Source organism: Bradysia coprophila, chromosome II, assembly GCF_014529535.1.
Source record: "Bradysia coprophila strain Holo2 chromosome II, BU_Bcop_v1, whole genome shotgun sequence".
NCBI lineage: Eukaryota > Metazoa > Arthropoda > Insecta > Diptera > Sciaridae > Bradysia > Bradysia coprophila.
This window is the reverse complement of record NC_050735.1, coordinates 442,749-468,124: the sequence shown is the minus strand read 5'-3', so window position 1 is coordinate 468,124 and position 25,376 is coordinate 442,749. Positions and strand designations below refer to the sequence as shown.

Here is a 25,376-nt window from a genome sequence, read left to right as displayed (position 1 = left end):
GGTTTATTTTACTCTGCCGTGGTTAAATCATTAAAGACGTCCAAATTTTAAGTATATCGCTTGCTGCACAACAATAACATTATTTTCTACGTCCGATATGAATAGTCGTGTCTTACCCATCGCTACTTCTTAACATAAAACTCGAATACTCGGCAACACCACTTGAGCGTCAGTTAAACTGTAAAACACTGTAAGAAACCATTTCATCAACCCAGTTCAAGCGTGAGTGATACTCTAAATAGGGTACTGAAACTTGACAGTGTGTCACACATGTGGTACACCCTGTACTGTCAGAAAAGCTTCAGACATCATAACAGCACCCTTCTCGCATTGAAATGAAAATATAGGTGAACAAATGTTTTTTTTTGAGTATTTCATTACGAAAAGCTTTTTCTTATCTTTTACTGATCATTACAAAGATAATTCCATTATCATCCTTACACAAAACCGTCATAAAATGGGTTAGAAATAAAAATCACTGTTCCTCAGTAAACACACTATATACCATATTTAGAATTACCCTGTAACTTTTATTGCATTTGAAACACCTTATATTCATAGAGAATTTTCCCGGCAACAATAGTGTAGAACATTGTAATGATCAAAAAATATTATTTCTACCTGAAAAGTGTAAAAAACAGTGAAAATATTGGTGTTTAAAAATATTTTCTGACTTTGACCGCATTTTTTGCCCACCCTGTGAAATCTAAAAATCTGAAAAAATGCAGCAAATTCAATTCTCTGTCGATTCCATTTGAAGTGGACCAAAATGGTCAAAAACTGAAACACTGCACTCCAAACTTCCCCCCTATTTTCTCGAAAACTGACAGGATTTCAGCCTGGCACTCAAACTTTTCGTAATCTAGGTATAAGAGCTTTCCAAATCACCCAAGACATCCCCTGCACCATTTATGGACACCGGATGTTCTATGGCTGCTGCATTAATAATGAAAGCCATAATACCATACGGGGTAAAATATTTTGAAAGAGACTTTTGACGCACGAAAACAATTTTTGGAAATGGTTTTGAGTGGAAAATATTTAAAGAGTCAGTTCTATATAACTTAAAATTTAGAGAAAATTACTTTTCATAAGTTACGAAGAGATAACTTTACAAATGGCACGAAATAAAAGTTTAAGAGACAAAAGGGATCAACCGGATATATATAACCGATTCAATGAATAATTTCTCCTTACATTTTTTTTGTGCATGACGTTCTATCCTATTTTACGTAACATTACGATATACGTTTCAGCTTTCACAACAATCATATTTATTTTGAAACTGAATTGAAATGCAATTCATGTATATGGTGTACTCTGCATGCATCAGCTATGCACACCAATTTCGAATGGCTTAAAGTTAAATTTTACGGTATTGTAAATAAATGTTGGTTTATTTATCTATCGTTTTGAAAAATTTATTTCCATTCACAGCATCATTTTTATTTACTCTTCAATTTTTGTAAATTTTTTTATTTTGTTTTATTTTTAATATTTATTTTTCAAAAAGTGTGATGCTTTATTCTATCTGGATAAATAACAATATTACGCTCATATGAGATGGATGTCACATATGCGGAATATTCATGCGATAAGACAATTTCATTAGGTCATCATCACACAATAAAAACGCAGTTCAACCATTTATTCCCTTGACTGAAAGTAAGGGTCTTACACCAGAAAATACCTTAAAATGTTTGTAGCAAAACAAGTTCCCTATGTTATGTAAGAAATGTTATGAAAAACGTTAAATGTTTGTAACAATTTTTTTTTTGTTACGAGTTAGATAACTTGAGTAGTTCTCAACTGCTTTTGAAAATTGAAGAAATACTATCAAGTTGATAGTTGGAATACCAAAAATACTACGAAGTTCATGGTCGACAATTAAGTGTTTCAGTATTAAAAATGTAAGCAAACCGCATTTAAGTCAACTCCGACGAGTGTGAAGTCTGCGACCAGAGCGAAGCGAGGGCCGTAATTCACACGAATTAAGACTTTTCATTGGAATATTAGACAACTTCGACAAGTGAAATAAAGTGTACATTTTTACTGATTTCACGATGATCAAGCATCCACTTTACGACTTTATATGTCCAATCCATTGTTTAGATACCGAATCTTGTGCTTCTTTAATATGTGGTTTGCTATAACGAAAACACAAGGCTGAGTTCATCGATTATTTTTGTTGTCGTTGTTGATAACGTATCGGAAGTTCAACGAAGAAAAAGAAGAAGATCAGTTTGAAAGTTGAAAGCATTACTTAAAATAATCAAAATTACATTGGAAAAACTGTCAGTCAAGGCACTTGACCAATCCAAAAGGTGGAACCTAGTTTATGCATGAAAATAATTGGATGTAAACAATTGCACTGAATAAAAACTGTATTAAAATTGATACGGGATAACAATGTTGCACCATGCATATTTGTAACGGTACTGTTATGAAAAACGATAGAATGTGATTCTTATATTGTTCGATGTTTGTTGAAGACACAAACCAGAAATTCCTAAAGTTTTGTATTAAAAAAATAATAATAACAAATACAATCATAGTCTGGTGCGAGTTGTCCTTTCGCTCATATTGAATGTAAAAAGCGATTTTATGGTTGATTATCGTAGGTGGGTCGGCCATGAACTCGAATCGCAATGTTGCCAAGCTGGGATCGACCTGGTTTGGGCCAGGGAGCCGCCGTCAGCTAAAACTTCTTTCGGCTTTATAAAATTGAATTTTGATCCGAATTGAGTGGGAAAAAATCTTGTGTTCCTTGAACCTTTCTGCATACGAGAAAAATATAAGTGGTTGAAAAATATGCAGGTGGCGCTGTAATTCAAGATGGCGACCATCAATACAAAAAATGTGCAAATCTGGAAAATCCGGTAAATGCTTTTTTTAAAGTAATTAATGTTTTTTTTATTTTTAACATAAAAGAGACACCATTCGGAATAATTTCGCCCATGGAACCATGTCAAAAATATTTGTAAATAAATTTTCAAAAATCAAAATTTTATAGAGCGAAAAGAAGTGTTAGGCAACGTCGGCCCCCTAGACCAAACCAGACCGATCCCAGCTTGGCAACATCGCGATTTGAGTTACTGGTCGATCTATCTACGATAATCAACCATAAAATCTCTTTTTACATTAAATATGAGCGAAACGGCTTTTTTGGACAACTCGCACTTGACTATCATGACACCACGGTCTTCTTAACTTCTTAACTTCCATTGGGGATTTCGATGGATCATGGGTTAATTTCGACATTATTGAGGTATTTCTAGACTGATTAGCACTAGGAAATTAGCACTCGATTAGCAAACTTGACGATTCTAACAAATTTGAATCAATTTTGACTCTTTTTGCGTCATGCACGGGTAGAAATGATAATAAATTCAATAAAATAGCTTGACGCAACGCATTTTAAGCATGAATGATACTCTGAATATAGTACTGAAACTAGACAGTGTATCAAACAAATTTAGGCACTGTAAAGAAATCGTACAAAATTTCATGCAAAAAAGTAGTTTATTTGGCAGCTGTCACTGCGATCACTCATGCTTGTGCTTGCATTGCGTTGCTTGACGTCATTAATGAGTCAACTCTCACCAAATTTGAGTTACATGCAACAGACGTTGGGGAAAATTCACCAATTTCAGGAGTATGGCCGACTCATCTTACCATCTGTGACAAAAACAAATTTGGGTAAAATTTTCTTTCTAAAACTTTTGAGTTCAGACAAATCAGGGTCGTCTTTACCCAAAGATGAACGTCACGGGAACTTTAAACATTTGCTTTTGCTACGCTTCAATCTTTTTGGCGGCACTGACGTGAAGAATACGTCAAATTTTTTGCAATATCTGATTCTTGTATAATACGCAAGGAAATCATAAGCTAAACAGTAGAGCAGAGCAGAGATTCTGTCTACGTTGCAAAGACTTCTAGTTTGTTTTAAAATTCGAATTTGAACAATTTATGGAATTGTCTGCGTATGCATATATACAATCTGGCGAACAAAATTTAAATTGACCACATTTTGTCGTTCAATTAAATTCATTAACCAATTTTACCCAAATTTGAAGTCGTTCAGCTTAAGCAAACGAAGAATATACCAAAGAGGCCTATCCTAAAATTATTCAAAACATTTAAACTTAATGTTTAGTACTTAATGATACTTCCTAACATCGAATATTAACGATATAATGAGTACCGAAAACCCAGTGCTATTTTGCACCCCATAACATTTATTGAGACTTTAAAGTCATTAACATCGAACAGTTTTAATGCTTTTCCGATTATAATTAACATGACTTTTTTTCCCCCAATTTGAAATCGTTTGCCGTAATCAAACTCTTCACGACATAAAGTTAAGTGGAAAATATAAAGAACATTTCGAACTTACCTTGCCAGACTTCGTCATGATAATTCAATTGAGCAAAAATTGTATTTAACAACTTGAAAATAGTGGCAGTGTATATAAAAGAGAGTAGAGGGTTGGAATTATGTTCCTTCGTATGTTTGCTCAAGCTAAAAGGTTGAATTAAATTTTAAATGACTCATGCTATAGGAGAGAGAAAGAAAAAAACGAATTATATTAAAATAGGATAAGGCAAAGTTTCGTAGACAATCAGGGGACTAGTCGTTCATATCGAGTAAATATTTGTGAAGCATGTGAATAATAGTTATTTATGCAACTTGTGCGAAATGGGGTCGCTTCGGTCGTTTGATAACATCACATCTAGTGACGAAAACCACCCATTGCCTTCGCCTTCGGCTCTGGATTCAATTTTCCTTATAGGTTTGTAACAAATAACTGTAAACACGAACTTTGACAACCCGAACCACGACAATTCGCTTACGTGATTTACACAGAAATATTATTGAGGTTATGGTTCTGTGGATGAAATTTGACAATTCATACAGCCTTGGAACAAACCTATAGTGAGTAAGCAAATTTTTCCGCGGGAACGTGACATACTATTAATCATAAAAGCCCGGCTTTTCAAGTAATCATTCACTTTACTCACGAGGAAATGAACAGTCGTCGACGAAGCGAGGAAAGCCGAGAAAGAATGGACGGAACTTCCGTCATGTAAGTCAAGGCACTCTCATCGAACCGAATACAATGGCGGCAATTTGTAGATCTGCCACCTACTGCCACCTACTGGTTCATGGCGATTACTGGTGCCCGTACCCTATCAATTCACGCATTTTTGATGCAAATTTGTTTGTTGTTTTTTAGGGATGGGAGACTTTTAAAATTATCGATAATTTCAATCGAAAGAAATTATCGATAATCGATTAATCATTTTCAATAAAAGATGGCCGACACTGAGTGACACGTAAAATTTCTATCCTCCAATAAAATGCTCTTTTTATTTTAATCCTACCAAATTAAACGTGTTGAAGACTGCTATAGTGCGTATGAATCAGTAAATTAATCTAATAGTGTAAAAAATTCGAGAAAAGTGTCGAAAAAATCGATTATTTGCTGTTCACGGAAAGGATGACGAATTTGGATCAAAGACTGGACGACAACATATCTGAAACCAACAAGAATATTCTGGAAATTCGGGAGTCAATGGTGGCTTTGCAAAGTGAATCAAAAAACCAACTAGCGGACATTTGTAAACGAATTGATGCCCTTGAAGCCAACAGTGCCAATCGAGAAAAAACGATGGATTTGATTATCAAGGGGATTCCATTAGCAGATGATGAAAATCTTCAAACAGTGATCACTAAAATTAGTCGAGTGATAAATTTTGAAGATGATCGATCAATTCAAAGTATTCTGCGGCTGAAACAAACACCAAGGTCGAACACACAAGATAATGGTGGAGTCATATCAATGCCAGTTGTAGTGAAGTTCAATAATCCTCGCAGCCGACGCTTGTTCCATGCAAAATATTTCACATTCACCAAATCCAATGCCCTGAAATTGTCGCACATTGGATATGGTAGTAAGGATCGGATTTTCATCAATTAAAACTTAACCAAACATAATCTGGACCTGTTACGGCGTGCGAAAAAGCTAAAGAAAGATGGTAAGATTGCGGCAGCCTATTCATACGATGGACAAATTTGTGTTTATCATCAGAAAAGTGACAAAGAATTTCAAATTTTGTCAAAGGTGAAAGACTTGATGAAATACGAGTGATGTTGTTGTCTGTGACATTATGATTCTATAAAATTATTCCTATTCTAATTTTGAATTATTCTAACTAAAACTTGAAAGTCTAAAAATAATCCTATAACTATATCCTATCAAAGCTGAAATTAAAAAACATAACCTAAAAGCCGATGAAAATAACTATGATTTTTGTAACCAATCCTATTATAAACTTAATTTAAGATGAACTTGTTATTAGGCAACGTGGCCTGTGAGTTTGACGAAATAAATACAAATACAAAAACAAATACAAATACATATCGTTATCGATAATTTAATAATTATCAAAATATGGAAATTCGATAATTATCAAAATATCGATATTTTGATAGTTACCTGAAAATTAATGATAATATACCGATATATCGATAAATATTGGATTTTCGGACCGAAATATCGATATATCGCATTATCGATATCTTGATTATCGATATTTTTTTGATAATTTTCGATAAAAAAAAGTCGATAATCGATAATTATCGATAATCATTACCATTATCGCCCATGCCTAGTGTTTTTCTCGAGTAATTTAGTTATAGTGAATCTTTGTTGGGTTCGGTTCGGTTGAGTTGAAATTCTTAAAACGATGCTAATGGTTCAGCAGATGATATTTACTTGGCTGCATATTAGGAAAGAAATGGGGTTACTTTTCGTGGCTTGTGATGGTGGCTTTACTACCAGTAAACCAGCGAAAAAAAACGACCATGCATACGTCATCCTAAGAATAAGGCATGAGAAAGTTCACCTTTCGCAACGCCGTTGCAGAAAGTCTGATTTCGTAAGGCTATTATCGATTGGCTGAACTGATTTTGTTTATCCAATTCCAATATTATCTTTTGAAACGAATTGAATCTTTCGTGACCTAATGATAGAAATAAAATTCGCTCTGCAGTTTCGTTATACAATGCAATGAGGTTTTGCGAAATAAAGCTACAACTATAATTGGTTAGTGACGTCACGATAAAGTTATTCCACGCAAACCATTAAAAATTATCGCAGAACTTACACACCAAAACCTTTCAACGGAAACGTGCTCCATTTTAATGGTCAGCTGTGCGGATTCCTCAAGAGTTTTCCAATTAATTTATACGCAACAAACGCTGCATATATTTTCAAAGCCATACACAATTAATAGTCACCAACACCAACGAAAAACGAAAGTAAATTACCCAACTTTATTATTGTATTCACTTTATGTGTTACTCTCAAACGTAATTATTTCTTCGGCCCGGAAAAGCTCAATTAAAAGAAACACTTAAACCGTTTCTATTGTTATTCCGGTAACTTATTACAGATACAAAATGTACAAAATATATACGCATGTAACCGTCATATACTCAGTAGATCGTGAGTCGGGAAAAAGGGAAGCGAGTTTATCTTCATAGTCGGTTTTTCCGTGCTGTAAGTATGGTATATGGGAGTAGCGCTCTTTCTCCATATAAAAGAAACTTTTTCGGTACACTTAACACTCAAGACAATAATTCTTTCAATCCATAAAAAGATTTTCTTTTGTTTTGTCGGGAAAACTTAATGTATTATAATGTATTAACACATTGCGAACAAATAATTAAGATTCATTATTTTGATGAATATCATTCGAATGAAGGACCCATTTCGATTTCGAGTGTATTACCTCGTAAAAGTTACCCGGATTTCAAGAGTTCGAAATCGTTTCACATTTCTATTTCTTTTAAAATCAATTTTAAAGTTCCCAAGTTGAATGACTGTATTGATTGCTCTACAATCGAAGAAAAGGCGCACAATTTGTAACCAATATACAGGAAAAGCGCTTGCAATGTATCAATGTATGTATATAATACAGTGATTGTACACTTAGTACATCTAACACACCATGTGAAGCAACTAGTGATAAATTATTTTAAAAACGATTGCAAGAGATTGAAATTGAATGACTAGTGCATACCACATGAACTTACCTCTTCGGTATACGATGCATATAATCATTGAAGAATTTAAGAATGACGTTTCTCAAACGATATTCCTTTCATTATTTTAATACTCAATAAATACGCTCGTATATCCACATAGCATCTGCAACCAAGCAGTAGAACAGATTTTCCATATACAACCCTACTATATGTTGCTTGCTATGTTGTCATTATAAAAGATAGGAGTTGCCGGTGTATTTTTGGCACTTTAGAGGCTCTCGTTAAATTTAACTTGTGGTGGTTCAAAAAATATTGTTTATTTTCATATTAGAGAGGCAAAATATCCAGCATATCGAGTATATCAGAATATATTGCGTATAAATAGCACAACTTTGACAACTCGTCGGATTTTGGTCAAACAAACTATCAATGTGATAGCGAACGATCTCAGTCGCCGCATGGCAGAGTACTTAGTTTTTCAATCTGACCAATATCTGCCGAGGGCTTATAGAGAGCCAATACTCTCTCTAGCATCCAAACTCTCTCAAAAAATCGCTTTAGGGGGGAAAATAAGTTTGAGAAACCCTGATTTTTAATATGGCTTCAAAACAACAACAACAACACGAGCAAACAAAGAAGCAGTGATTCATAAACGTATCTACCACCTTAATAATTGTAGTTTGGTTGCTAGGGAGGGTATTGAGAGAGCTTATTAGACTGATAAATTACGTCCGCATGTCATTTTTGACGCCTATTATCTGGCCCGTTCGAGTAGAGTGGAAATACCTCATCACGTATGAAGCAAACGATTTTAGATGAGCAAAGCGGCTGGAACACATGAAACTATTTACTAATCGCCCTACACGAAAGTTTACCATTGCAGAGCAATATGCCCCCTGCGAAAAAGATCCATTGCATGTAGACGTAGACTTTCGTTTAATTTTTTTCCCGTGTGTAAAAAATCAACTTTTGCATGAGTAGTAAACCAGAATACATTGGATGATACGACGTACTTCATTGCTTCGGAACAAACTTTGTGAACAAAGTGGTCAAGGCATGCAATGAATTACTTTCACAGAATCCAATGTCATCTACTATTGTCTACTTTACCCTTCTAAGTCACTATGTACTTTATAGATGGCTCCCTGCACTATTTTCTGTACAATGTTTTCGAACTCCCTGAATCCCATTGTCATTTCACTTAAAGACTCACCTGATATATTAACCTGGCAATAGAGATGTCAAAAACAGTACGCGCAATGTTTGCCGCTAATGGAAACGTCGCTGAATTATGACCATCATTGTGGTTTTGTTCAATGAAAAACAGAACAAAAATGTCCAGTAGATTCCAAACCAACTTTCCGAAGAAATTTATTCGATTCGCTCGACTGTGATGCCTTTACGTTCGCGCTGTTTTAAAATGTTTTGACTTTTTACAACTTTGATAGGACCGCTCATGTATCAACTTAATTGTGTATTTATCAAAATGAATAAGCTATCACAGCATTATCACAGCATTAATTGATATATTAAAATAACTGTAGAGATAACGTACGGTTTTCTAAACAAAGATCGCATTCAGTGGCGGATTATCCCATGGGCAATTCGGGACTTTGTCCTGGGTGCTGGAAAAATAGGGGCGCTGGAAAAAATTATGTGCTAAATCGAAAATATCGCGCCAAATTTAGATCGCTCTAGAATGATTTCGTTGTCAATATTTTAATATTTTGTCCATTCTTCCAATGACATTTAAACTTTTTACCGCCAGTATGTCACCTAAATTTTTACAAATATTTCCAAGTCTCAATTTTATGTTGTATATTTCGTATTCCTATACTCTCAAGTCTGCCGTAATTTGCATAAGAAACTTAGTGCGAAAGAGATGCAAGATTTTGAGAGAGAAAATATATGAAATTCTCTCGCAAAATCTTGCATCTTTTTCGCACTAAGCTTCTTATGCAAATTACGGTAGAAGTAATATTGACGAAGTAGGGCTCTAAAAAGCCTGGCGCAAAACTTGAGCCCAAAAAAATTCACTTCAAAGGTGTTTTGACTAAAACATAAAAATACAAAAAATTTTCAACAAAAGCCTCGATTTTTTTATCATGAACACATACCCTAATATTTTGTAACAACACTTTATTAGGAGTGTTATTACCACCCATCAGATTTTTATTTTGAGGTAATATAAGCTAAGCTTGTCCTGCAAATTCAGGTGGAAATTTACGAGTTTTTGAAAGTAGATTTTGTATTGAAGGTCACCAAAAAGCGAATTTCGATTTTTTTTCCGCGCTCGAAATTTAAAAAAAACTTTAAACTATTACGAGTCCGATAAAGGTATGAAAAAAGTTTAAAATTTGTGTCAACGGTTTACGAAACTCGCAAAGCTTTCTGAATTTCGTTTTGCATGATCATTGTGAAATTCAAAGTGAGCTGTAAAAAACATGTGACCTTAAATTGTCTTCTGAATCAGGAAAAAAATTTACCATTGTTCGATTTAAAATCTTTACAGTGACCCGAAATTTGGTAAAATTAGAGTTTTTTTGAAGCAAGTTGAAAAATCAATACTTTTGAGAAGCTTGAAACTCATTTTAAAAAAAATTTAAGATTGATTAATAGTAACTAAATAAGTCTCTTTTTTGTTGTTTACACAATGTTGATTTTCCGACTTGCTTCAAACATATTTTACTAAGATAATTCGAACCAGGGTTTCGACAACAATTCTGATTAAACGGTACAGTGAGACAAAAATAAATCGGTATTTATGATGGACTTTTCTTTTTTCTTGTTATCATCAGTGAAGATTCAGTAACGCTTGTCCGTACTACCTCCTCTCACTCATGCGACAAAAATGTCTAACAAAACAGGAATTTTATAAACAGCACCCGAAAACAAAACAAAATTGGCGCTAGATTTTTATTTGCCAGGGGCGCTAGAAACGTTAATCCGCCACTGATCGCATTATTCAACAAAAGCCATTGCAGAAACAGTGCTATCTACTCGATCCATTTATGATTTATATCAAACGAGTTTCATTCTCACTTCATTTATTACTTTCATATTCATATCCTATTATAACCATCCGTACCATACCCGGTAAATCTGGAAAAACTATTATTTTTCCTTGAATTACCTCGGTTGGCGTGCAGAGACGCCACACTTTTTTCAGTATACTTCATCCTTTGTGCTGTATTTTCTGGTGAAGTTAGGTGACAAAACAATAGAGGGCTGACCTAATGTTCTTTATGTGATAGAAATGTAATATATAGAATTACACAAAACGTCAATAATTTTGAGCTTCAGTTTCCGAAAAGCTTTTCCAACGCACTGCTCCTAGCATGAACATAAGAAATATTTGGAGGCTGATGAAGTCACAGTAGGCACTGCGTTTCTTTCGTAAAGATAGATGACTTGTTTTCGTTGTATGAGTTAAAACACACAATACAATCAATCTTAAGCGGTAGCTCTCATCACAAAAGCCTCCAAATTGGACATTTGTCAAAGTAGTGTTCATGCTAGGAGCAGTGCGTTGGCTTTTCCCTTTAACTTTGCTCTTGTAAATGAAGTGTCATAGCAGTGACAATGATTAGCAATTTTCTGACGAAATATACTAGAATTTCTAGTCTGGAAATGTAATAGAATAAAAAAACATCATTTTCCTATTCGCCTAGTGTCGGTTGGCCTGTAGAGGCGCCACATTTTTTTATAGCACTTCATTCTTACTGGACTATTTTTTTGTGAAACAACTTCACATTGATTCATTCCTATGAAATGTCACAGCAGTGAAGTTGGTTCACATGTAGTACAGTGAGAATGAAGTACTATAAGAAAATGTGGCGCCTCTATAGGCCAACCGACTAAGCATCGCACACATATTCAAACAGTTGTTATGCAATGTTTGTTGTCAGAGAGATTGTCAGTTTGTTCAAAAGAGAACTTGATAACTGATGTGCCATTATTGGTTGTAATCAGATTAACAAGTAGTATCAATACTTTTATCTTTTAAAAAAATTGAAAATAGCAACGATTTCGCAGTCTAAAAACAGTCTTGTATTATACGCACCACTCTCAGTGAATAGGTAAGCTGTTCGTATGAAATCCAATTTTAAAATGAATTTGTTTTGTTTTCAACAGAATGCAAGGTCAAACTTCCTACAAACTGGTCATAGTCGGTTGCGGTGGTGTCGGTAAATCAGCCCTAACGATCCAATTGATAAAAAATTACTTCGAACCGATTTACGATCCAACAATCGAAGATTCATACAAAAAACAAGTTATTGTTGATGGTGAAGTGTGTCACCTGGATGTTCTGGACACAGCTGGACAGGAGGAATATTCGGTGATGAAAGAGCATTATATGCGTACCGGCGAAGGTTTCTTGATCGTATTCGCCATCAATGATGCCAAGAGTTATGAGGACTGGGGAACGTACAGAGAGCAAATTAAACGCGTTAAGGACAGTGACAGAGTTCCGATGGTGCTTGTGGGCAATAAGAGCGATTTAAACGATTGGAAGGTGGACATTAGGGCGGCCAGAGAAGCTGCGAAGGCTCATCGCTTGCCGTTTGTCGAGGCATCCGCTTTAACTCGCATGGGCGTCGATGATGCATTTTATACGCTGGTGCGTGAAATACGGAAATTCAGGAAGGACAACAAGGAGAAAAAGGTAGATAAAAGGAAGTGGATAGTAGCGACAAGAAAGCGCTGTACTATTTTGTAACATTAAACACATTAGGCGTAAAATAAATGGGGCAAACAATTTCATAATCATAGTGAAGCGTCTTATCAGTTTTCATCTAATCATCGGTGAATGAATTGTGGAGAAGCCTGTAGAAAAGTTGTCGTTATGTGATTGTTTTGACGAAACTAAACCTTCAGTAATGTCTATTTACCGTTAAAGTTCCAATCCTTTTCTTTCAACTTCGAGTACCATAATTTGATGTGTAACACCAGTGAAACTGTGCTGTGGTAAGGAAAGTATCTACTGATACTGACCTTGTCCAATCCGAGTTCTCTCTGACCGGGTTGGATCATTCAGATATTCATTCGTTTTACATACTTTCTAATACAGTCGCCGACTTTGAAGTAGGTGGCTCATTTTGATCCAGCTGATTAACTGATATAAAAGTGCTTTACGGATGAAATAGTTACACACACTCGTGTGGACGCGGTACAACCGTATATGCAAATGCTGTTTTGTTTGTATGAGTGAAACAGCTGAAACGAAATGATTCGCCGACTGTATGTAAGACTAAAGCCATCAGGTTTCGTCCCGTCGGGTCTGGAACATCCTGGTGGTTCGAGTAAACAAGGATTCTGCTGATTTCAATCCTCGTTACAGTAAGTTATTGAAGTCTCGATGTCGTGGTAGTGTTCCCGAAGCTTTGGAGAAAGATAAACCATGTCTAGCGTATTTGTCTACTTTTGTTCCACGTACACATTCATCGTTGTTTAAAGCTTCGGAGATGGTAAAACTTCAAGCACCTGATTCTTCAGATGAATTTTCCAACAAACGCGCCTTGTCAATTTTTTCATTCGGCAATGAATGTATTGGTTCCAATTTTCGGGTTATTTCAAAATTTTCCCATGCACTCTGTAATGGTCGTAAAGTCTCCACAGGTCGGCTCTCCGAACTTCTGACTCCACTGTTATTCTTTTGAAAAACAGCCTACCGAAATCGGACGCATTTTCCAGTGGACTTTTAAATATGTGCCTAGAAAGGTATTCGATCCTAGAAGCCAAAACCACTTTCAAAAAATTCTTCGAAGTTTGTGTGGCTGGTGAATGACTAAAAACCGAAAACTTACATTTTTCTTACAAAAATTTCTCCAGTTACACGAGCCGTACAGGGTCGTGCGGGGTGTCATTAGAAAGGTAACCACACGTACTATTGAGCCGAATAGGGACTTTTTGAGTTTAAAATTCATCGACACTGAAATATGTGCAGTCAAAGTTTTCAACCGAAGACTTACACTGTTCTTACTGAAATTTCTCGAGGTACACAAAACGTACATGGTCGTGTGGGGTATCATTTGAAAGGTAATTTAATGTGCTTTTGGGCCAAATAGAGTCTTATGTGGTTTGGATGCGTCTACGATGTTTACGAAGTTAAAATGTTTAGGTGTACATATTTCATCATAGATGCATCCAAACTTCATAGTTTGGCACTATACACGGAAAATTCGGCAAATTCGACATTTGTTGTGTGCTGCATATATTTGCTGCAGACTGAATAATGTTCCCGTGTGTTGTATTACAATAAACATGTAATATGAATATTTTCAAAATATAGTTCCGGCAACAATATTATTCAGCTCGTAGGAATATTGTGAGGTTCCCAGGTATATATTTGCTGTGTGCTGAATTATATCTTCAAATTAGTTGTGGGATGTATTACTTAACTTTACCTGCAAGCCGAATATTGACTAAATGGTACTATCGAACTATACCTGCATGCTGAATATTGACTAAATGAATAAAGTCGTCTGTATTTAGAATGGACTATGCAACAATAAGTTTATTGTTTTAATGAAATAAAAGGAAGATCTCAAGAACATACGCATAAAGATGATTATCAAATCTAATTTTATTCCTTCATTTAAAGTTATTTCTATTTTTACCGAATTAATATGCAATGATAATGTTACATTTATCTATTTCAATAGAAATTTTGACGAACGAACTTTTAAATCCATTTTCGGTGTTAAAGGCTTTTGAAATGTTGACAGAAATAGTTGGTGGTATTCAGCAATAAATGATGGAATTTGTTTATGTACTGTCCGTTTGACAAGAGGATCGCCACGGTTCAGCAGGGGTTTTTGAACATCTGTTTTTTACACGTTGGCACACGTGCTCTTGTCAGATTCAAGATTCTTTTTACGAAGGTTAAGCTGATTATACTTTGTGAAAAAGGCCAATACCTTGCAAATATGTCACATCTTGGACAGAATTTGACACTGCAATATCTGCAACATGAAAAAACTAAATGTTCGAAACTCCCTGAAACCCCGTGCTTCCACCTACGTAATATACACAAACTAGGTGTAATCTTAATTTATTAATTCGCGTAATAGATGCTCACTATTAATGTGAACAGTTTTTTTGTAGAACGATTGAAAAAATCTCTAATTCAGAACCAGGCTCAGAATTAAAATAATAATATCCGATGACATTGCTTAGTGGGGAGAAGTACTACATTTCATAGAAAATAAATTCAATTAAATGGTCTTGCATAACCCATTCTAAATACGGACAACTTTATTCATTTAGTCAATATTCAGCATGCAGGTATAAATATGCCTGTGTGCTGCATAAAGCAAAGTAACAACGGTTCGAAATAAGACTGCCACTATATGCAAGCAGTATAGCAGCAGTGGTAAAGTCGTTGGCAGTCAGAAACTGAGGTTAAGCATCGATGGTCGCGGTCCGTACTTGGGTAGGTGACCGGAAAAAACGTAAGCAAAAAAAAATTCTGTTAGCAATTTAATATGATGAATTTAAATATAAATCTACGGCTAATAACAAATAATAATAATAAAATTGAAAATAAAAAAAAAATAAAAATTTTGAAAAAGTTTTTTTGTTTTGCTAACGCAAATAAAATTGATAAAGTTAATTAAATCAATTTCTTCTATTAAACGATAAATTAGATTGTTTATTGAATTGAAAAAAATGGCGTCATTTTATATTATAAAACAGGCATACAGCTAGGACCTGCACGCTGAAAAATAATATCCAGCACACAACAACAATATTCATTAGGCGGGCATTGTATGATCCTCAGATCAATATGCAGCACACAACTAATGTTCTATAATCGTGAAGCTGTTCCCGATTTCTTCGTCTGGGGTGCATATATGAGTTTTCCGTGTAGGACAATGCGAAAAGAACTGAAAACAAAACCAATTTTTCGATAAATTTACACTGTTATCTAAAACAGCAGTTAAACTCTCAAGCTTTCGACCAAAGTTTTCTTTGTTCTTTGATGCTTAACGAAACTATAACAAAGGAAATTTTGATTGAAACATGTTTTCGATGTCTCGTGTGCTTTGAGCTTTACGTTACTCCTCTTCAGTTTTTTTTTATTCGTATTTTTAACGACTCATAAACAAGCAAAAATAAACGTAAATAGAGAACGCAACGAGACAAAAATATTCAAATAAACAGATATTATCAACATTTGTGTATGATGGTACTTCACTCTCGAAACGTAAAAAGTAAAAATGTAATTCATCTGCGATTCTCGTTATAACATTGATTTCAACCATTGCCATGGCAATGTAATCTTTAATAAATTTTAATAAAAAGGGATAACAAAAAAGATAATACGCGAATAATTTATTATAACAACATTTTTATGTTAAAACAACCTAACTCTACATAACATAAAACAGATATTTCATCCTTCATCTTATATATTTTGTTAAGAATTCATATCGTTCCTTGTTTTCCCTTCGAACAAGGGTGTACTATTATATCTACTTGTTACGATGAAGAAAAAAACAACCAAAATATAGAAATGTGAAACAGAAAAAAAATGTTTTGTAAAAGATCCTTAGTTTGCGGTTATAAATAAATATATTCCACCGAGCCAAGAAGGTACTGTGTATAATGTGGAACGGGACGATACGAATATTTAATGAATAACTCTTTGGAGAGCTGTTCTGAAAATTGTCTTGTATGTGCTTCAGATTTTTTATGCCACTTTTTTTCAGCCAAAAAGAAAATTATGAAACCTCCGAACTTTTCCTTTTTTGTGTATGGGCGAATTAATTTTAGAGGCTTCAGGTTTTTATGTATTTTCGTCGCGAAGCTCAACTTTGTAAAAAAAAAATGTAGAACTTGTACTGAACAGCATTCATGCGGCTAGCATTCACACCATGTGTTTGTATGAAGAGAAATTCTAAATTAATTGGTTCGGGAAAATATTATGACTGACTGTATGCGCCGTTTCGGTATTTACATAGTTGGCAAATAACATTTCATACACTTTGATATGGCAGCTAAATCAATTTATGTTATGAGCCATATTCGTTTCAGTGCATGCATGCATGATACATTGCGGTTTATTAACAAATTCTGAATATCTCTCAAATTTGCCATTGAATGCACAACTGTGTGATGTGGATGTTTTTTGGATGCAAAATATTTTCTGGAAACGATTTGCCGACATTTGAATGAATCGAGGAAAATAAATTTAAGGATTTTACCCAAACAATTTTTTTTCCAACCGAGGTAAATTAAAACCACACTTCCTAATAGGGTATAGCCACGGGTATAGCTGTTTGGAAAGTTAAGCTTAAACGTAATAGATTTTTGTATAATTTGATTACATACATTTCTGGTATTTTCCCGAAAAAATACTAAAGTCCTCCTATTTTTCCAATTAAATGGATATTTACCACAGTGAAGTTATTTCGCGCTCTTTCACCAGGTAGTAGAGCGCACAGTGTAAGGCAAATGGCATTGTTTCATTGGATTGCCTATTCTCTTTTGCTCTATGTACTTGCCTTATAAAGAACTGACAATATTTTTGGCGCACTCTACAGGCCAACAGAAGTTTCCCATCCGACAAATACTCTTTCATTCCATATGCAAATCGGAAAGTGTAATAGCTGGAACGTTATACTTGAAAGTCACAAAACAATTTCTAACCAGATTTAGTTAATTGTATTACAACAATGCACTTCAAGCAAAAGTGGTACTCTAAATAGAGTACTGAAACTTGACAGTGCTCCACACAAAATTTTACACTGTAAAAAGAGTGGGGATAAAATTTCATACAAAAAGTACTCTATTTGGCAGCTGTCATAAATTGCACTTTTGCTTGAAGTGCGTTGATTACACACGAACTACAATTTGAAGTCTACAAAACAAGAGATCCAAGTAAAATTTATTTTTGTTGCAATATCAGAGCCGAAGTCTCAATTGGCTCGTGCGGGCATGATATACTAGTACTAAACATGCAGCAGTTTGTAGCGTACGTTTTTCTTCCATTTACTTGAGATAACTTTGAAATCGTCACTCTGACAAAAAAATTTTTCAGAAAGTTACCTGCAGCAGGTAACCTCTTTTTTCAGACAAAAATCATGGAGAGGGATGGCAGCATCAATTCTATTTTCTCAATCTCTATTTCTCTATCTCGGAGTCCTGAGGTCATGTGCTATACGATGTCATTATATTTGTTGGCGCGACACCTTTCAGTGAAATAGTGAATCGTTCGCATTTTACCTTATTTTCTGACATTTCAGTCTGCTTTATTGTCAGAAACAATCAAAAGAACGCAACAAGAAAGCTTAAGAATGTTTTCTCGAACATGAAAGCAAAAATTGATACGGTCTAATATGCACGGACAAAACCTGTAGTAAACCCAGGTATGTGGGTCAAACTTACCGCGAACTGGGAATCAGGCAGACGAGCATCACAAAGACACGACAATCGACACAAACCAGGAGGAAAGTGATTGCACTTACGACATGCCATCGAAGTTGAAAAGGAAGAGAATAAGGAACATCAAATGTGTTGATATTTGATAGAGAGCAAGAGTTCATCGAATCTTCTTACATAAGAATTTCGGGAGATAAAGTTAATCATTTCCGAAAGGACACTAACAATTTACATGGTGAATACACGAATACATTGAACATTTACAAAGGCATTCAGTCCAATAGAAGAACGAAAATAGTCCAATAGTAAATAGTAGTGCGGCTCTACTAATGCCCGGTAAATTTAAATTTAGTCTATTTACCATTCTCGCCACCCGCTCATACTGTGATAAAAATCAAGGTTCTGAAAGAAGGCGGGGTGCACCGAAATCGATAAACGCACTCAGTACAGATTGTGTGTGAAACAAACTTGAAGAAAATGTTTTTTAGAAAAATTCGGAATTTTGTTTTTGTTACGTTGCCTTTTTCTTATAAACTTCGTAGCTGCTGAACTCAATTTGTGTGTCACCGCCTTCGTGATCAACTCAGAGTTGTCTTAACCTGGTTCTTTCAGAACCTTGATAAAAATGATGAAATTACCTATTGATCGATTCCAAGTCACGGTGTGCCTGAACCAAATTTAAACAAAAATTTTTGCACCTCTGATTTTTCTTCTTATTTCCCTTTTTTGGGTCAAACAACTTTTGTTCGAGGGGTAGGTTGGCGCAGCGGGCGCTTTTCGAAAAAATTCCGAAAACGTCATCTGAAGTCCATTATTTGGCCGTTTCCAGCACTTTTAATAACTGTTGTGGGCTAAATGACTTATTATATAAACTTTGGTAAGTCATCTGATCATTGAAAGTGATCAAGAATGCTGTCTAATAGTTACAAGAACTTAACGTGCCACTAAAAGTGACAATTATGATGGGATTCTTCGATATATGTGAGCAGCGCTCCAAAATTTCGGAGTAGCCGTACGTAACAGCATTGTAGGACCAATCAGAGTTCAATATGACAACAGTTTCCTAATGTTAGTATCTTTTCGATGTCTTTGAGGTATATAAAAGCGATTCTCCATTTAAATTTTATATTTTTCGTTACGAAAGTGTCGGCTTTGGAGGTTTCGGTTTCACGGAGATCCTTTAACTTAGCTACATTTTTTCTTTAGTGTTGCAATATTGGACACAAAGACGATTAGATAACATCACAAAATGTTTTAATATATTCGGAATGGCTAGAAAAATGTATGACAAAAAATGTCACTCGAATCTTCAAAAAATGTAGACGGTACCGACGGTACTTACCAAAGTTTATATAATAAGTCGTTTAGCCCACAACAGTTATTAAAAGTGCTGGAAACGGCCAAGTAATGGACTTCAAATGACGTTTTCGGAATTTTTTCGAACAGCGCCCGCTGCGCCAACCTATCCCTCGAACAAAAGTTGTTTGTTATGACCCAAAAAAGAGAAATAAGTAGAAAAATCAGAGGTGCGAAAATTTTTTGTTTAAATTTGGTTCAGGCACACCGTGTAAGTGTCTGTGTCAATTATTGTCGTTAATCTAGGTAGAAACTTGTACCTGACGAATGCATGAAATGCTCAATTTTAACTATTTATTTATTAATTTATCGTTTTAGCTAGGTTTTTGAAAGTTTTTAAATTAGTTTTCTAATTAGTTTCGTAAAATTAGCTTTACCAATACTCTCAAAGAGTGCGAATTAGTGAATCCGAAGTTAGTTCGGTTTGCTCAATTTCCAATTTAATTTTTGATTTCTTTCTTATGTATTCAAGGTATGCGCCACAGCACTGAACCAAGTACAAGAACAGAATTTTTAATGGATATTTAGCCAATCTAAAGGCCCCTCTTGAAAAATCTGTTCTACTGCTTGGTTGCAGATGCTATGTTTGCACTGAAGATGATATTAAATATAAACATCGAAACGTTTGCTGAAAACTAGTATTTCCACTTAAAACAACTCAATCTGAAGAATATTCTTCGAATCATCAGTCTACTTTATAATACCAGAAGTGCGTTGGTTCATACAAAAACTTCCACAATGGGATGTTTTTTTATCTCGACCGGTTGAGAGCGGTTTGATGCTTCAGCTTTCCTTAGAAAGAAAGAAAAATTGCGCTTCCCACGACTTTATTTATTCACTCAAACATATACACAAGCACTTATCTATCTTAAAGAAACATTCTCCATTCATCTTCCCTCATTCAATTTTTTTTTATTTCTGAATAAATTAATAAATAAATCGTTTACAACATCACAAGTATTAGGTACATCATACACCCTGCCTAAAGAAATGGTTATCTCAAATCATATTAAATGCTGTTTGGTTTTAATTTTCTAAAACGTTTATGATATTCCGACTTTTTCCTTTACACCACCCGAGTTCTTTTTTTTTATTTTTCAATTACGCAGGGAATGTTTACAGGGATGAGACGTGGAAAAAAAAGAGAATGCAAAAATGTTGTTTATGAAAGCAAAATAGATTTATAGAAATTTTGCGGTAAAACACTCCAGGAGGGTAGCTCTTTCAGTTCGGTTCAGCTATACTTGGCCATAATTTTGAATTTCAATCAGTGTTCTGTTGAATTTATATCTGTGTTAAATTCAGAGTATACTCGACTATCATAAATCACAAAACTTTTTACCTACTCAATAACCAACGGTAACCAACGTATACGAAAACAATAAACAAAAGACGAAAATTTCTTCAGCTTTACAGCAGCATAAATTCATTCATTCGTAATTTACTCGATTATTCGCTATCTTATAAATGGGTTTGTGTGTTATTATGAATTGGGTCGAGTTGGATATTTTTTCCTGCTAGCAAACTATCACTCTTGGAGAGGTTGAAGCACTTTTTTTTGTGCCTAAAGGATTTGCGTATCAGTTCGAACGAAGCTCGCATTGTTCAGTGAATTCAATGCTACACAGACGGAAAAGTGGGATTAAAATTTTAATGTCCAAGGGGATTACTTCCGAATAGTAATCCCTTGGGGATTGTATTTTTAACGCCAACTAGAAATTTAAGAAATATAATTCCTTCGAGGATTAAAATAGGAAAACAGCATTTTTTTGAAATTAAATTGATAAAGCACCGTTTTCAATGTGCGAACATGCTTCAAGAAAAAAATAATCAAAAGTGGGCCCTTTAGATTTTCAGGACTCATTCAGATTAGAAAGTTTTGAGAACTTCCAAATGGTCACTTCTTGAACTTACATTTTTTTAAAAGTATTTCCAGGAAATAATTTTCTAAAAATAGGCCCTGCAGCCTGCTTGGATTGCACAAATAATTTTAAGAATTCTGTGTTTAGTCTAGTTGATTGTGGATATAAGGGTGGTTCTTTGTGTGAATAGTACATTGAATGACAAGGGGCGAAAGTAAAAAAATTCAACCGTGTGCGAGAGTTGGAGCCCGCGCCGAAGGCAAGGGCTCTAATCGCACAGGTTGAATTTTTTTACTTTTGGCCCGAGTCGTTCATACTATTTTTTTTTGATACCAACATTGAAAATTGATACGTATCGCAAACATCGCAACAAAATGTTGAAATAAAAAGGCATTTAGCCAGAAAATGCAAGGGGTCCAGGGGGCGGCAGCCCCCTGGTATATGAAAAATTTAATAATTTAGCCATCACAACAATAACACACACAAAAATTAAGATATAACTAACAAATCATTCAGTAACAAAAAGTATCAACTTTGTATGCTAATTTCAATAAGAACACTGGCGCACAGTGTTTTACAATTTTGATCAAAGTATTCTGCATAATATGAGCGGATTTTGTTGACAACTCGACTCATTTCTCTCATTTTCTGTGACGTCAGTCGCTTTCGCTGTTCGTTCAGTTGCGTTCGCTCTTCGTTAAGTACTTTCTCCCCGTGGGATGCATTTTTTTACTTTCGCCCCTCATATGCGGGGCGAAAGTATCATTTTTCAATGTTGGTATCAAAAAAAAAAATTTATGTACCGCCTTTTTTGGCTAACCATAGGAATTCTAAAGGGCCATGGTCAATAATTGATCAATAGCGTGCAAAAGTCACAGTTCACAGATTTTGACAATAAACCACCAATTTTTGAAAATCCACATTTTTTATTATAATTTTTGCCGGAAAAAAATCGGACAAGTTTAAGTTAATAAAATAATTCTAGTACCCTTACAATTTTCGGTGTAATGACACTGACAAAAAAGAGTTGAAAATCTTACCTGTTGCAGGTAACTTTGTCTTCAGGTAACCCACAAAAGCTGCCACAGTTACACGTGTTATCTGATGTTCACAGATGTATTTTTTGATTTTTATTGCATACCTTAGACTCTACGTCCAGATTAAGGATTAATTGTTGCAGGATCATCGTCTGGAGTGCCTATGATTTCTGATTTTTTTTGTGAAATTTTCGGGAAAGTTGCGAAACTGATTTTCACAAATTTCCCAAATAATAGGCTCTGGCACCGGGTTCATTAAAAATGGGAAGATGCTATAGCTTCACAGATCGTACATAGTTCGTTGCACATCACAATCCAAGGAATTGATTTCATTCCCAAGAATCGTGAGAATCATTATCAAACTATGTACAATTTTTATGTTATAGCATCTTCTCCTGTCAAAGTTTGGTAGAACGGTCTAAGTTAGTTAATAATAACAGATGTCACCACATCTGAACATTTTTTTACTTTTGATATATTGTCTCGAAAAATTTAAATGTAATCCCTCTAGTGCCTAACTGCCGTAATTTGCATAAGAAACAAGTGTTTGTTATGCGAATTATTTGTGGTCATTTTTCGGCGATTTGTTTCTTTTAAAAAATCGAGAAAAAATGCATAAGAAACAAGCGACCATTTTGCTCTGATCGAAAACGCATAAAAGCTACTTGTCGAAAAATGACAACTAATAATTCGCATTAAAAGCAACTACTTTTATGTGAAAATTTCTCCAGTGCCGTCTTTTCCATATTGGCCAAATGGGCAAATGCCCATGGCGCCCGAAGTGGAGCAGAAGTAAATGGCGCCCGAGTTCCTTTAAAAAAAATTAGCTTTACTAAATTGGCGCCTATTTTTCCAATTGCCCGATGGTGCCCAAAAGCTAAAAGCGGCACTGCCAAAATGTTTCTTATTCAATTCAATTTTCAATTCATTTTTATTAATCAAGGAAGAAGAAGGAAATGAATCCTTATACAAATGTCCTTACGATTAAGCTTAAGATAACAATGAAAAATATTTGCAAGAAACGTTTCTTTTGCAAATTATTCATTGGCCATTTTGATCAAGTAGTTTCTTATGAAACTTAAAATTTCTAAAAAATAAGTGAAAATGTACCGTCAAGTGTTTCTTATGGAAATTACGGCAGTATAGTAATGTGGAGTTAAATGAAAGAATTTAATTATAATTCCAAAAATGATTCAGTCGCGTAACGTTGATACTAACAAAATTACGAACTAGGTCCATATTTCTGTCTGTGTAGCGATGAGCATAATGAATTGAATGATTCAGAGAATCAAATTTGCGCATTTCCATGGATAATGGCAGAATTTATATCGACTGATGGTTCCATAACATCCACAACAAGTTCAAAAAAACAGCATGTTTTTCTCGGTTCCTTCGCATAGGCGAAGTTTGTTGCAAAAACTATACAACAAACTAAAACAACAAGAAGGGAAGTAGTTTAGCAAAACATTCAATTCTTACAAGAAACGCTCGTCTATTCCTTTTCATTAATTTCATGTTGTACTTATAGCATTCATTGTACGAAATCGACCTTATAAACTTAATATTTTGCCAATAAAATAATGAGAAACTTTCGTCACAGAACAAAATCAGAAGTTGTGTATGAGGGGAAGCAGAAAAACATTCTCAAAACACGAATAACATCTTGGCCCAAAATTTGGCAGGAAAAACTATTTCGGAAAGTCTCATTAACATTATGATAATGTTTGTTTCATTTTATAGAACAAAACACCAAAGCCATTGGAAAGATGTGACAGCCCACTTAATGACCGCAATTATGTTAAGTGACCAACTGTTTGTTATAGGTCGTAATTTGAAAATGGAGTTTTTCTTTTTCTTAATGGCTCTCCCACTACACTCGACGGTATTAAAAATCAGTCGTGGTTATTAAAGACTTAGGTAAAACACATGTGGACGACTAAGAAAAACCTAATGAAAAATCACAGTTGGACTCGACGTTATATATACATTATGTGTATGGTTTCCATGCATAATATTCCTCAATTGTTTGTGGTCAGTTTTGGTTTTTGATACGTTGATATGGAAGCTAATTACGATACGCAAGGTAAAAATTATTGTTGAATTGAACATTGATTGGAAATCGTTTAGTGAAATTCATAAAAAAAAACATTTTTGTTCAAGTAGCTTATGTCCCCCTTCCTCCAGTTGATTGTTTTCCATTTTAATTCGTTGCGGTACACTTATATTGTGAAATGATTTCTGGTTGAATATATCTAAATAATTATGGGAACATGAATCAATGTAGCGCAGATCGACCCGACTACCACAGATACTAATTGTACGAATTCAGCGGTGGGTGCCAATAATGTACTTACTGTAACTGACATGAGAGAATCTCGTAATTTCGCCTCTTCGTATGTAACGTTTGTCCAGTATCTGTATTTGGTCGGTTGATGTTTGGCAATTACGCGATACACAATAGCCTATACACAATAGTTTGATCCTTGGCGAGACCAACGTCAATAAACACACGAAAATTTGAACCTTTTTCGAGTTGTGTTATGGATTTTACAAGTAAAAGCCGTTAAAATGTATGGTCGTCATTTTACTAAAAAAATGTTTAAATTTCCGAATATGTTCAAATCAAATACTTTTACATGCTACATGCGTCGAAAACCGTACTTTTCATATTTTAAGCACGTCT

At 34.7% G+C, this 25,376-nt stretch overlaps 1 protein-coding gene across 1 annotated transcript; it reads left to right on the top strand.

Annotated features, from left to right (window-relative positions):
• Positions 1-11,941: 11,941 nt before the first annotated feature.
• LOC119085786 (ras-like protein 1) lies at positions 11,942-12,824 on the top strand. Its single transcript, XM_037196312.1, has 2 exons — positions 11,942-12,131; positions 12,187-12,824. Exon 2 carries the CDS (start codon positions 12,188-12,190, stop codon positions 12,770-12,772), a length of 585 nt encoding a protein of 194 aa, XP_037052207.1. The 5' UTR covers positions 11,942-12,131; position 12,187; the 3' UTR covers positions 12,773-12,824.
• Positions 12,825-25,376: the final 12,552 nt, after the last annotated feature.

Coding starts and splice junctions, on each gene's coding strand:
- LOC119085786 (XM_037196312.1), top strand. CDS start 12,188: ATGCAAGGTCAAACTTCCTACAAACTGGTCATAGTCGGTTGCGGTGGT.